The 12,991-nt window shown below is 44.5% G+C and overlaps 1 protein-coding gene across 5 annotated transcripts in view; it reads right to left on the reverse strand.

The window, feature by feature from the left end:
• DENND2A (DENN domain containing 2A) overlaps positions 1-12,991 on the reverse strand; it is a 122,031-nt gene that overhangs the window by 77,478 nt on the left and 31,562 nt on the right. For 2 of the 5 annotated variants that reach the window (XM_032761938.2, XM_032761933.2), the window contains exons 2-3: positions 8,939-9,040; positions 4,643-5,782 (exon numbers count right to left, since the gene is read on the reverse strand). In XM_032761938.2, coding sequence (XP_032617829.1) covers positions 4,643-5,637 — 995 coding nt within the window. In that variant the 5' untranslated portion in view covers positions 5,638-5,782; positions 8,939-9,040. Of the gene's footprint in view, positions 1-4,642; positions 5,783-8,938; positions 9,041-10,374; positions 11,579-12,991 lie in introns of those variants that run through there. The other 3 variants (XM_032761935.2, XM_032761934.2, XM_032761937.2) reach the window with 3 other exon arrangements.

The raw sequence follows: 12,991 nt of genomic DNA on the forward strand, positions 1-12,991 counted from the left end.
GAAAAGAGAAGAGAGCAAATAGAGAGGGAGAGAGAAAAGGAGGGAAAAAGGAAGGAAAGAGAAGAGGAGAAAAGAAGAGAGAGAAATAGAAAGAGAAAAAGAAAAATACGCTTTCTTAAACTGAGGATCTGAATCCACTGGTTTTGCTCTTAAGGAGGTGAACTAATTGGCCTATGAAAATAAGCTGAATACATTCTCTAAGGCACACACAGCCTGGCCATGAAATTCGAAACCCCCATAACCTCTAAATCCTTAATCATTTCTTTCTTCAACGTTGGTTTGGCTTTCCTCCCTCGAAGAGGGTGGTGCATCTGCCAAATTCGTGGTACAGTCCTTTTTGTTTTTAAGAGATAGGACCACAATAAAGAGCATACTTTATTTTTTTAAGAGTAGAAAGTGAACATCTTGCCCTAATCACCTCCATTGTACTATTTTAAACAAAATGAAAAACCCAAAGCCAAAATTGTTAAAACACAGCTGATGCAACCATATTCAAACTGGCCAAGAAAAATTTCATCTTTGGACTGAAATAAGTTAACTTTAGCTGGTTATAAAGAAAATGCTAGAAGACTGAAAAGCACAGATGGTAGTTAACAGAGAAAAGATAATGGGAATAACTGTTCCCCAGGTTGACTCGCCTGCCCAGTGATGACACAGATGAAGGATTCCAGTTTCCCAGAACCAACCTGTCCCTGGGGGTGTGGAGCCTCCTTGGAGGAAGAGCCAGAAGGGGCGTGGAAGGGCTGCTGTGGGAAGCACTGGGCAGGAGCAGGGAAGTCATGGGAGTGCTCGGGGACCCGGGCTTTGGCACTGGCTGGAGAAAGGGTTTATTACTGGAGATGGATACAAATTTTCTCAGAACATAAAGAAGGAAGCATCTAAGTTCTTCTCCAGACCTCACGTAACACTGAAACTCAAACCTAGTAAAGATAGTGTAATCATCCTGTATGTATTCTGTAAAAAAAAGATAGTGCAATAAAACCCAAGTATAGACCAGTCTATTTACTGATATAAAAATCTTAAAATATTAGCAAATAAAATTCAGTAGTACATTAAAAGAATAATAAACCAGACCCGAATAGGAGTTCATTCCCCACATTTAAGGATGGGTTAATATTAAGATATAAATTCACTATGAATGGATCAGAGCAGAAGAATCATATGATCATCAGGGGTTTCTGAAAAGTACTTTAACAAAAATCTAGTCTCTAATCCTAAGATTTAAGACTCTAAGTGAAAAAATAAATATAAATGGACACTAACTTGATAACATAAAAACATATCTCAAATAAGAGTGCCTGTGAGTGAAACTCTAGATGCATTACCATTAAAGTTAGGGGCGAAGTAAGGCTGCACACTGCTTTCAGCACTATGATTTAACACTGTTCGGAAGTCTCAGCCAGTGCAATTTGGTTAGAGAATTAGGTATAAATTAAAAAGAGAAAGGTAAAATGATGATTCTTTGTAGATAATATGGTTATATTCATAGAAAGTCCAAGAGAATCAACTGATAATTAGAAATAATAAGAAATTTAAGATGTCTTTAAAAATATACATATATATACACACAAACACACACAAAATAAGTAGTTTTCTTAAATACAAAGACCATATGAGAAAAAAGACTATATTAACCATTGCATTAAAAAGAGAATAGACTTAGAAATAAATGTAGCAAATACATAGCATGCCAAATAATTATATATTAATTACAAAAACCCCCACATATTTTATGTATGTGAAATTTGATAGTAATATTTACAGCATTCAGAAAAATACAGGCAGAAACACTCAAGACATTTTTGGAAAAGGTGAATAATAAGTAAATAAACAAATAAGAGGTTTATAATTACTAAAAAGGAGAGAGACAAAACGGTTATTACTATTTTTTCGCATATGACATGATGTTATATATAGGAAATCCAAGAGGATCAAATGACTAATTATTAGCAACATTAAGAACTTTCTATAAGCCCTACTAGATATTAAAATACATTATGGGCTGGGCGTGGGGCTCACGCCTGTAATCCCAGCAGTTTGGGAGGCCAAGGCAGACAGATCACTTGAGGTCAGGGGTTCAAGACCAGCCTGGCCAAAATGGTGAAACTCTGTCTCTACTAAAAATACAAAAAATTAGCCAGGCGTGGTGACGTGTGCCTGTAATCTCAGCTACTTGGGAGGCTGAGGCAGGAGAATTGCTGGAACCCAGGAGGTACAGGATGCAGTGAGCTGATATTTTGCCACCGCACTCCAGCCTGGGCAATACTCTGTCTCAAAAAAATAATAATAATGATAATACATTATGAAGTTAAAATAATAGTTTGGTACTGAAAAAGAAATAGGCTGATTAATTAAACAGAATGGAGCCAGAGAAAAATAAAACTCTTAACACATATTAAACAGGCTCTGTACTAAGTTTATGTTACACATGTTAACTCATTCAGTCTTCACAACAACTCTGTGAAGTGGTTACTATAATGTAATTATCACCATTTTACAGATAGGTAAAATGAGGCCAACACGATTTAGTGGCTTGTCCAATGTCCCACAGCTAGTAAGTAGCAAAACTAGTAATGCTATATGCTCCTTATCACAGCATTATTTGTAAACTGGGAATAACTTATATATATTTACATATATATACATATATGTAAATAAATTCTAGAATATGCAAGCTTTTTTCCCCCTTGAAGAGAACATAAGAAATTATGCTATTATGCTATTTACAGGGGAAGTGGAAAAAAAAAGAAATTATGCTATTTACAGTCAAAAGAATCATCCTACATGACAGACCATGCTGAGTAGGGGGGTGACAGGATTTAATTTATAGTTTATATTTTTAGAAGACTCCTCTGGCTGCTGAGGGAGGAATGTTCTAGGGAGGTGAATCCAAGATGATTAAGATGGTAGCAGTGGAGATGTAGGCAGATTTGGGATAAAATTTTGAAACTAGAACCAAAGGACTTGGTAATGAATTAGGAAGGGGTATGTGAAAAAGAAAGGAATTGGAGATAACTTTTTAGGTTTGTGGCCTAAGCAACTAAACAAAGGGTGATGCCATTTAGTAGGATGACAATTATTTTAGGAGGAGGTGGTTACTGGTGGCCTGGATGGAGAATTTGGGTTTGGACACGTTAGGTATAAATGATAAGACAACCAAATGGAGATCCAAGCAGAAGATGACTACACAAACCTTAAGCTAGGGGAGGGAGTTGGGGCTGAATGCCTCAATTTGGGAATCGTAAGCATGACATTGACTTTTTTTTTTTTTTTGAGACAGAGTCTCACTCTGTCACCCAGGCTGGAGTGCAGTGGCGCGATCTCGGCTCACTGCAAGCTCCGCCTCCCGGGTTCATGCCATTCTCCTGCCTCAGCCTCTCCGAGTAGCTGGGACTACAGGCGCCCGCCACCACGCCCGGCTAATTTTTTTGTATTTTTAGTAGAGACGGGGTTTCACCGTGGTCTCGATCTCCTGACCTCATGATCCGCCCGCCTCGGCCTCCCAAAGTGCTGGGATTACAATCGTGAGCCACCACGCCCGGCCGACATTGACGTTTAAAGCCATGGGACTGGATGAGATCATTTAGGGAATGAGTGTAGCTGGAGAAGAAAAGTCTCAAGTCTGGCCCTGGGTTGAGGTGGGGATAGGTTCGGGGTGTGCTCTGACAGATAGAAGGAAAAAAGAACGGAACTCAGAGGAGCCAGAGAAGCAGGACTTCCAGGGACACGGGTGATCCAGAAGCCAAATGAAGGAAGTGTTGCCAGATGGAGCGAGTCAACAGGTGTTCCTCGAATACTGAGAGGGGCCAATTAAGAAAAGAACAAAGAACTGGCAATTGGATTTAGCAAGATGGAGGTTACTGGTGGCCTTGGGACAGGGTAGTTTCAGGAGGTTCCCAAAGCTCACTGGGGTGGGTCAAGAGAAAATAGCAGGTGAAATGATGAAAGGGAGTACCACAACTGTTCTGAGGAGTTTTGCTCTAAAGCTGGTTTCTAGATTAGTGGGTATCAAATCAGCTAGCGTGTTACAGAAATGGACTAGAGACTAAGTTGCAAAATAGAAAAACTGTTTTCGAAGCACAGATTTTATTTTTAAGCATTAACATGCTTTATTATTTAATGTGCTATTTTAACGTTATAAAACATTCACAGTGCATGCATCCATACGTATAAATGAGGAAACTGAGGCTTCGAGAGGTTAAATAACTTGTTTAAGGTCACTTAGATAGACACTGATAGGGCCAGTGTAGACTGGAGGCAATGTGTTCCTAAAGCCCACACCAAGAAAACTTCAAGCACTGGTAGTTAGCAGGGACTACCAGGTTGTAGACTGCCAGGGTTAACATGAGTCCTTCATCTAACTCTTGGTTACTGTCCCAGTTCCAAGTCCTTATTACTTCTAAAGGGTAATTTTTAAAAACACATACTCTTGTGAGGACTGAGGACAAACACAAAATACGTGCATCAGTTACCAAGTTTCCAGTTAATTAACAAAGTATCTTAAGCTATGAACCATCTGGACTAAAAGATCCATCAGTTTAATAAAACAAATAATTCAGCTGAGAACAGACAGTTATGATGGGACATAAACCACTGAGAGAGTCAGGTGGCTACACTCTGCCCGGCCACATCCGGCACCTACCTGTGGTCTGCACTGGATTTCTGTCTGCCGGTCCACAGTCTTCTGTTCACAGAGGAAGGCGGGGGAGAGGAGGGCAGAGGCGGGGGAGGTAGAGAGGGCAGAGGAGGCAGATTTCTTTTCTCTTTCCTGAAGCTGATGCCAGGCTTCCCATCTTTGTCTCCTTCTCCGGCATGTTTGAACGTTCTCCGGGGTTTTGGCAGAGGGTTGATGAAGGGCTTTGTGGGGGAACCCTCCGAGCCCCTGTAGACATTCTCAAGGCTCCGGTCCCAGGGCCTTCTGCATGAACCTTTCCTGTCCTCCACAACCTCCAGGGCAGGCTCCCTGCCTTCCAGGTCCGAGGGGTGGACCCTCTGGCTGACTTCTGAGCCACTCCCACCTCCGAGGTTCTCAGGAAGGGTGGGCCCCGCCTCTGCTTTGTCAGGAGGGCAGTGTGGGGAGTAACAAGTCCCTGGCAACTGGGGATCCAGCCCCGCCGACCCATCCTTCAAAGCCTGCTCGAGTTTCTTGACCTGCTTCAGCACTGAGAGGTGATCGTTCTGAAAGCGTAGCTTGCCAAGTCTTGGCTCTCGGCCTCGGCCCCAGCTGGGATCCACTTCCCGTTCTGGCTGGCTTAGGTCTTGCCCCAGCCCTGGGTCCTGTCCCCCGACGTTCACTGCTCCTTTATTCCTCTCCTTCCCTGTCCTCTCTGTTCCTGGCCTCATTCCATTCTTAGCCTCTGTGACCTGAGTTCTCACCCCATCACTACTCCTCCTCTCCACCATACAGGATGGCAGATAATCCTCCTGTACGTCTGCTCTCCTGCTGGGCGCAGGAGCAGGCACCTCTTTCTTCCCTTCCCATTCTGATATCTTGTCCTTTATGTTGAGGGACTTGTGCCGGGGTCCGGCTCTGGCAGATGGGCAAGGGTTCTGAACGCCTCTGAGCTGCTTCTTCCCAGCCCTGCTGGCTTCTGCAGCTGGGTCATTGATGATCATATCCAAGCTGAACATATCCATTCTTGACTCTAGCGTGAGGTTGCAGAGGCCTTCCAGGGGGCTCCTTCTGAAGCCCGACTCCTAATCAGTCTCTAGGAATGGAATGGAGGACTAAAGTGGATGCCTTCGAGGGTCTTTCTCAGTCCTTGGACCTTCCACCTTGACCCTGCACAAGAAAGACAAACACCAGGTGAGTCATTCTTATTGTTCTTGGCTGGTCATAGAGATTTGCTACAACTTAGATATAAATGTTATATGCAAGTCACAAACCACAGACATTGAAATCCCTATTAAAAAAAATCACTTTGTGGGCAGGGTGCGGTGGCTCACGCCTGTAATCCCAGCAATTTAGGAGGCTGAGGTGGGAAGATTACTTGAGGCCAGGAGTTCAAAACCAGCCTGGGCAATATAACAAGACCCCCATCTCTACAACATTTTTTTTTAAAAACTCAATTTGTGTTTTCCTTGGGGAGACAGCATGGTGAAATGAAGAAGCAATCGGGTTTCGGAGTCGGATAGGCTTGGGTTTAAATCCTAATTCAATCACATGACCTTAGGCAAGTTGTTTAAGTCCTCTAAACCTCAGTTTCCACCTCTGTAAAATGAAGATAATAATAATATGGGCCAGGCATTGTGGCTCACACCTGTAATCCCAGCACTTTGGGAGGCCGAGGTGGGTGGATCACGAGGTCAGGAGTTTGAGACCAGCCTGGCTAACATGGTGAAACCCCGTCTGTACTAAAAATACAAAGATTAGCGGGGTGTGGTGGCAGGCCCTGTAATCCCAGCTACTCACTTAGGAGATTGAGGCAGGAGAATTGCTGGAACCTGGGAGGCAGAGATTGCAGTAAGCTGAGATTGCACCACTGCACTCCAGCCTGGGCAACAGAGTGAGACTCTGTCTCAAGAATAAAAATAACAATAAAATAGGAGTAACTTCATGAGGTAAAAGATTACATAGGCTGTTTTTCCTGCTTTTCTTATTCACAGGCAGTTCTTTGCAATGACTATTTAAAAACTAAAACAACATCACAAGTCATGAAGTTTGTGCTACCCCTGAACTTGACAAATTGTCTGATTCAAGTGGGCAAAGCCGCAATGATTGGGTGCATCTGAACAGAACCTCCTCGGAATGGGGCCTCACTAGAGTGAGCTCTCCATGAGCCTTGCCACCAGAGCAGAGATTGTTCTGTTATTTTGGCCTGTTGTGGCCAAGTCTGCACCCCTAGCACCCAAAACAATACCTGGGAGAGTTGGTGGTCAATAAATATCTGGTGCATGAATGAATGCGTGAATAAAGAGGCAGATTCAGATTTCACACTTGGCTTAGAAATGCACTATCTAATAGAGTAGCCACCAGCCATACGTGACTATTTAACCTTAAATCCAATGAAATTCAAGCTTCAGTTCCTCAGTTACACCTGCCACATGTCAAGGACTCAGAAGCGCCATGTGGCTGATGGCTACTGTACTGGATGGGGAAGAAGAATATTTCCATCACTGAAGAAAGTTCTGGCCTAGAACATATATGTAATGATATATGCTTCCAAATGTAATTTTAGGAGATTAGGTAATGCCATGAAGATATTAAAAATTATTTTGAAAGAAAAACATTTTTAAATTAGTCTAACAAGAATGAGAGTATCTGTGTTGTCCAGTGCAAACATTCTTCCACCAGCAAAGGTTATGACTGAGCATAGTGACTTTGGATGTGTCGACATTAGCTAACACCTCACGGTGCCCATTTTCTGAATGTATAGATCTGACCGCATGGAAATTCTGAAACTCCAGTTAAGGTTCACCGTGAGGGATGAATAAGTAGCAATTTCATGCATCCTGTTACTATTTAGTTTTCTATTCCCAAGGTTGTTTGTGTAAAGACCTCTTCCTCAATGGAGACATTAGCACATAAATTATGCCACTGCTCTTGGTTGCACGGCATAAAATAGAAACTTGTGAAAATGCAAACACATTTTTTTGGCAAACACATTTTCCTATTTTAAATATGGCTATCAAGGCAGAATTCCTTATTTAAATAAACAATTAGGATTTCTAACAGTGTGTTTACAAAGAGAAAACATTTTTAAATTGTTCCATCACCACTGGAGACATTAGCATGAATTCAGATTTTAGTCAGAATCAGTTTGTTATTTCACTGAGGGTTCAAAACACAGAAGTGATAGTCCTTGCTCTCACAGTGCTAGAGGCAAGATGAAGAGAGAGAGGACAGACACACACGTTAGAAACACAACAATCCAGGTTAGTGCCTGCATGGGGATGACTGATAGTCTACAACATGGTTATTAATGTCCTATATGCTGTGAGGCACTATGGCCTAGTAGCTAAATACATGGAATTGAGGGACTTGAGACTTGAATCCTGAGTTTTTCATCTTCCTTTTGTAGACTGAAACTTTATGAGTCAGAGGCCACATTTATATCATTTACTGTGCCTGGTGCATAGCAGCTAGTCAACAAATATTTATTCAATGAATGAATGAATTCATGAGTTAACATGTAATGTGCCCAAAGTACAGCACACATTCTAAATCTTGGCATCAACAAATGGTAACTAGTGTTATTGTAAGTATCATAGTTATTGTCTAAGAGCCCAAACACATGGAGTGACTTCACAACTATGAAGCTCTGTTGGAAAACTCAAGAGGAACAAAGGATGGCTTGCTGAGAACTCACACTGGATTTACAAAACTCATGCAACAGAGGCAAGGATGCCGCAACGGTCCTACGAGTCCCTAAGGACAGAGTTCCTGCTCCATGTGGTTGCCGGCCCAAGAGTTTCTAGAGTTCCTGTTTCCAGGATTCTCCCGCCCCATAAGGGGTTCCAGCCTGGGGCGCAGAGCTAAGAACCCCTCAGTGGCTGCCAACTGCTTTGTGGAATGTGAGAGGATCAGAGAAAGGGCTCCATCTGGGGAGAAGGAAACATCAGGCTGATATTAGATGGGAAAACTGATTGTGTACGGGTACAGCTGCAAATGTTAGGGCTCAAACGTAAGTAAAATACCTGAACATCCTAGTAGTTAGAAAAATAAACCTGGAATTAGAATGTGTCGTGGGGATAGGGCTGAAGTTGCCAGGGGATCATCCTTTCCTCACACCGGCCATTAGTCAGACTCTCTCTTGATCACTTTGGCCTGAAGCCTTAAATGAATGCAGTGCATGGAGACGGTCTGCAGGAGGCTCATTAGAATGACCTGGAAAAGAGCTCCTTAGCTCAAGGAAGTAGGATCAGTGAAGAAAGAAAGGTGGTAGGAGAGTAAGAAGCTGGGCCAGTGTCTACACTCTCGGGGGAGAAGTGTTCTTACTTGTCAGCCAATTTGTAGTTCAGGTTTTCAGTCTGGCTGTAGCTGCCTTTGGCCGGCCTGCACACTGTCATCATGTCAGCACCGAGGGGAGTTCCAGGTTGCCTGGGGGGACAGGGATGCACACCCAGTGAGCCACGACAGCAGGGCCTCCCTCAGAGGGGAGCAAATCTAGGGCCCACACTCCAAACTATTTATCCCTGATAGATTCCACCCAGGAGCAGGGGGTGGAAATAACACACAATTCGGAATCCCCGGCCTAGCAGGTAGAGCAAGGGTGCAATCCTGAGGTCCACCCGGATTCAGAACTCATGCCAACCTCTTTGTATATCTCTTTTTTGTTCATTTATTTTTTTGAGACAGGGTCTGGTTCTGTTGCCCAGGCTGGAATACAGTGGCATGCTCTTGGCTCACCGCAACCTCCGCCTCCTGGGCTCAAGTGATTCTTGTGCCTCAGCCTCCCCAGTAGCTGGGATTACAGATGTGCACCACCACCCTTGGCTAATGTTTGTATTTTTAGTAGAGATGGTTTTTCACCTTGTTGGCCAGGCTGGTCGTGATCTGCCCACCTCGGCCTTCCTAAGTGTTGCGATTACAGGCGTGAGCCACTGTGCCTGGCCCCCTTTGTATATATCTTTTAGCTAAGGTCACCAAAAATTTCAAGAAAACATACAAACTTAGAAAGCAAAACATAAATAACAATGAGACCCAATGCTTTTTCAGGCTCTCTAAGAACCACTGTGATGAGCTAATAGTCCCCAAAGAAGAAAGTAGTTGCCCTTTTATTTGGCACAAGACATAAACCACACACCAAAGTGGAACTGTCTTCACAGGGATACTCTACCCTTCTGCGAACCCTGACACTGGGAGTTTAAACCCACACTGCCTTGTCTGCAGAGCCCCCCATGGGGAGCCCCTCCCAGCTCCTCCAGACTGAGGAGGAAGAAACAGCTAGTCACGAGGTCATCTGTCTGGTCTAAGGAACACCAGGAGATGGTCTTGGCAAACCCAAGAATCCCACTGAGCTCCTTAAACCCCCCAGATAGCAAGGCCTGTGTGGATACCAAGGCAGCAGCCTCAGCTCAGAAGTAGCAATTGAAGTCTCTGGTGCCTGGCCCCCATATAAACTGAAGTAACTGATTAAACTTCATTGCTTCATAGCAAGTCCTTCCAGAACTCTTTGGGAAGAAGTGTCTCCCAACATGAGCATAAATGGACATGGCTCAGGTGAAGGTGCTGGCAAGATGAGGCCATCAGAGAAGGCCAACAAGATGGGCCACGCAGTTCTTCTGTAAGGCATGAACACCAGCTGGTCCTCCCTAGTGGAGAGGAGCCACCTCCTTGACTAGAGCTCAAGGCATATCAAGATACTGGGTATTTACGTTACTTTTCCAGGGAAGCCCTCTCCCAACTCCTTCTCCAGTTTCCAAGATTCCTACCCTATTTCCCAGGATGGTTTCCCTGCTAGGTGATGGGATGGCTGCCTGATGTCCTGGTCTGGGCATCCTCTCCCTCCCGAGAAATCAAAGGGCAGAACTTCAAGACATGTAGATAGCTCTTGGGAACAAGGAGAGGAAAGGAGGAAGGCCAGAGAGAAAGAGAAAAAGAAAAGGAGAGTGCACATGGTAACAAATGAACAAGAGGGAGGCTGGGGAACCATGAGCTGGGGGAGCAAGGAAGGGAACAGACACATCTGCCAACTGTGTGTGTGTGGGTGGACAGGAGCATGGAGCTCTGGCCTGTCCATGGAATTCGGCTGTCCCCCTACCCAGCAACTCAGCACCAGACATTGTGGGGCTCGATCTATGTTGTAACCGAGCCTACTTCTTTAAAGAAGCCAGGCCCCAAGGCTTGCCCATCCCATCATGCAGGGTAGCCCTGAAAGGCCTTTCAGGGACAGGAAGGAACTCATTGTTCCTCTCACAAAGCTCCGCAGAGCTGAAAGTTTCTGGAGTCCCTCCACTTGGCTGGGCCCACAGACACTACTCTTCTGTCCGGCATCTGGCAGAGGGCCCCAGTGGATGTCAGGGAGAACAGCCCCTCCCCACCACCGCCACCACCCTCCACGCAGACCAAACCCACAAGAATCCAACCTTGCTCCATATGAGCCAGCAGCTCTCTTCCAAGCTGGCTTCCCCTTTCACTGGCACTAGGACAAGGTGCCAGGCTGTGTGCAGGATGCACCGAGGGACTCAAAGATGAGTAAGACACAGTCTCTGCCGTCATCAAGAGCACCAGGGCTGTGCCTGGGTCACAATCAACCCTGTAACTCCCCCCATGCCCTCAAGAAAACAGTTTCCCTATAGTTCTCAGGAAGCACAGCTTTTCCAAAAGGAAAAAAGGCCACTGTGTCGAATGCACAGAGATGGATGTGTGAACTTGGAGGTCAAAGATCACAAAAAACACTTAAACGACATGATACTTAAGTGAACTCACTTCCCATCAGGGAGTAATAACTTCCAGCATGAAAACCACGATCTCCAGAGAAACGGCTGATGCCATATACTGAGAAGCAAGTGCAGGGGGCTTCAGAGGCTGGCACTGAGGGGGCATAGAATCCCCCTGAACACTCAGCAATCAGTCCACCAGCATTTCTGAATTCACAAAGATATTAAAAATGTTGCTATAAAAAATTGACCTTTCCCTTTTTCTCTCTGACGATTAGCAGTTGTTAACTGGCTGGGCATGGTAGCTCACACCTGTAATTCCAGCACTTTTCGAGGCCGGGGTGGGCTGATCACTTGAGCTCAGGAGATTGAAACCAGCCTGGGCAATGTGGCAAAACATTGTCTCTACAAAAATACAAAAATTAACTGGGTGTGCTGGTGCACGCCTGCAGTCCCAGCTACTTAGGAGGCTGAGGTGGGAGGATTGCTTGAGCCCAGCAGATGGAAGTTGCAGTGAGCTGAGACTGCACCACTGCACTCCAGCCCAGGTGACAGAGTGAGACCCTGTCTCAAAAAAAAAAAAAAAAAAATCATTAATTAAGTAACGAACCCAGCTGAATTTGCTAGTTGGGAGTGCTCTGTGACTTAAATTACCATGATAAACTTCATTATCACTTTATAGTCTGGGATTGTGAGATAGAACTATTTTCCAAAGTGTGGTCCATGGGGGATCAGTTCCAGTCAACCTGGGGACCCCGTCAGACATGCAGATTCCTGGGCACCTCTCTCCGATGTACCAAGACGTACCAAAGCCAACAGTCTGAGGGCTGCTCTGGAATCTGCATTTAAATATGGTAAATCAAAGGTCGCAGAGGCCAATGTCCTGGCCTGGGCATCTCTCGCTCGCAAGAAATCAAAGGGCTGGGCTTCAAGACAGCTTGAATTTTTACACAACCCAGGGTTCCTTATTTAGTTTTAGGCAATTTGGTCTTGTGATCTAAGTAGACTATAATCCGAGAGATAATGGAATGATTGATAGTAATAACACATTTTCCCACTCAACTGCTTTCCATAAAAATAGAACTTCCCATTAACCAGATGGGCTTATTACTAATAATTTTAATTAACTGGCTGGGCATGGTGGCTCATGCCTATAATCCCAGCACTTTCGGAGGCCAAGGCTGGCGGATCACTTGAGGTCAGGAGTTTGAGACCAGCCTGGCCAACATGGGGAAACCCTGTCTCTACTAAAAATACAAAAATTAGGTGGGCATGGTGGTGGGCGCTTGTAATCCCAGCTACTCGGGAGGCTGAGGCAGGAGAATTGCTTGAACCCGGGAGGCGGAGGTTGCAGTGAGCCGAGATTGCCCCACTGCACTCCAGCCTGGGCAACAGAGCGAGACTCTTTTTTGAGAGTCTGTCTGAAAACAAACAAAAATAATTAATTAGACTAAAAATCATGCAAAATTTTGAAGCTAGCTGATGAGTACACAGGAGTTCATATATTTTTTGTAGGCTTGAACATTTCTGTAAGTTTCAGAAACTAAGTCCTACAAGTTGAAGAAAAATATTTTTGAAATTCTAACGTCTATAGCTGATTATGTTTATCAACCCAGTCCATAATCTACCCCTGTTGTTCTTCTTGCTAAAGTGAATACTGTAAAATCTT

The sequence above is a fragment of the Hylobates moloch genome, unplaced genomic scaffold, assembly GCF_009828535.3.
Source record: "Hylobates moloch isolate HMO894 unplaced genomic scaffold, HMol_V3 SCAFFOLD_1, whole genome shotgun sequence".
In the NCBI taxonomy this organism is placed as follows: domain Eukaryota; kingdom Metazoa; phylum Chordata; class Mammalia; order Primates; family Hylobatidae; genus Hylobates; species Hylobates moloch.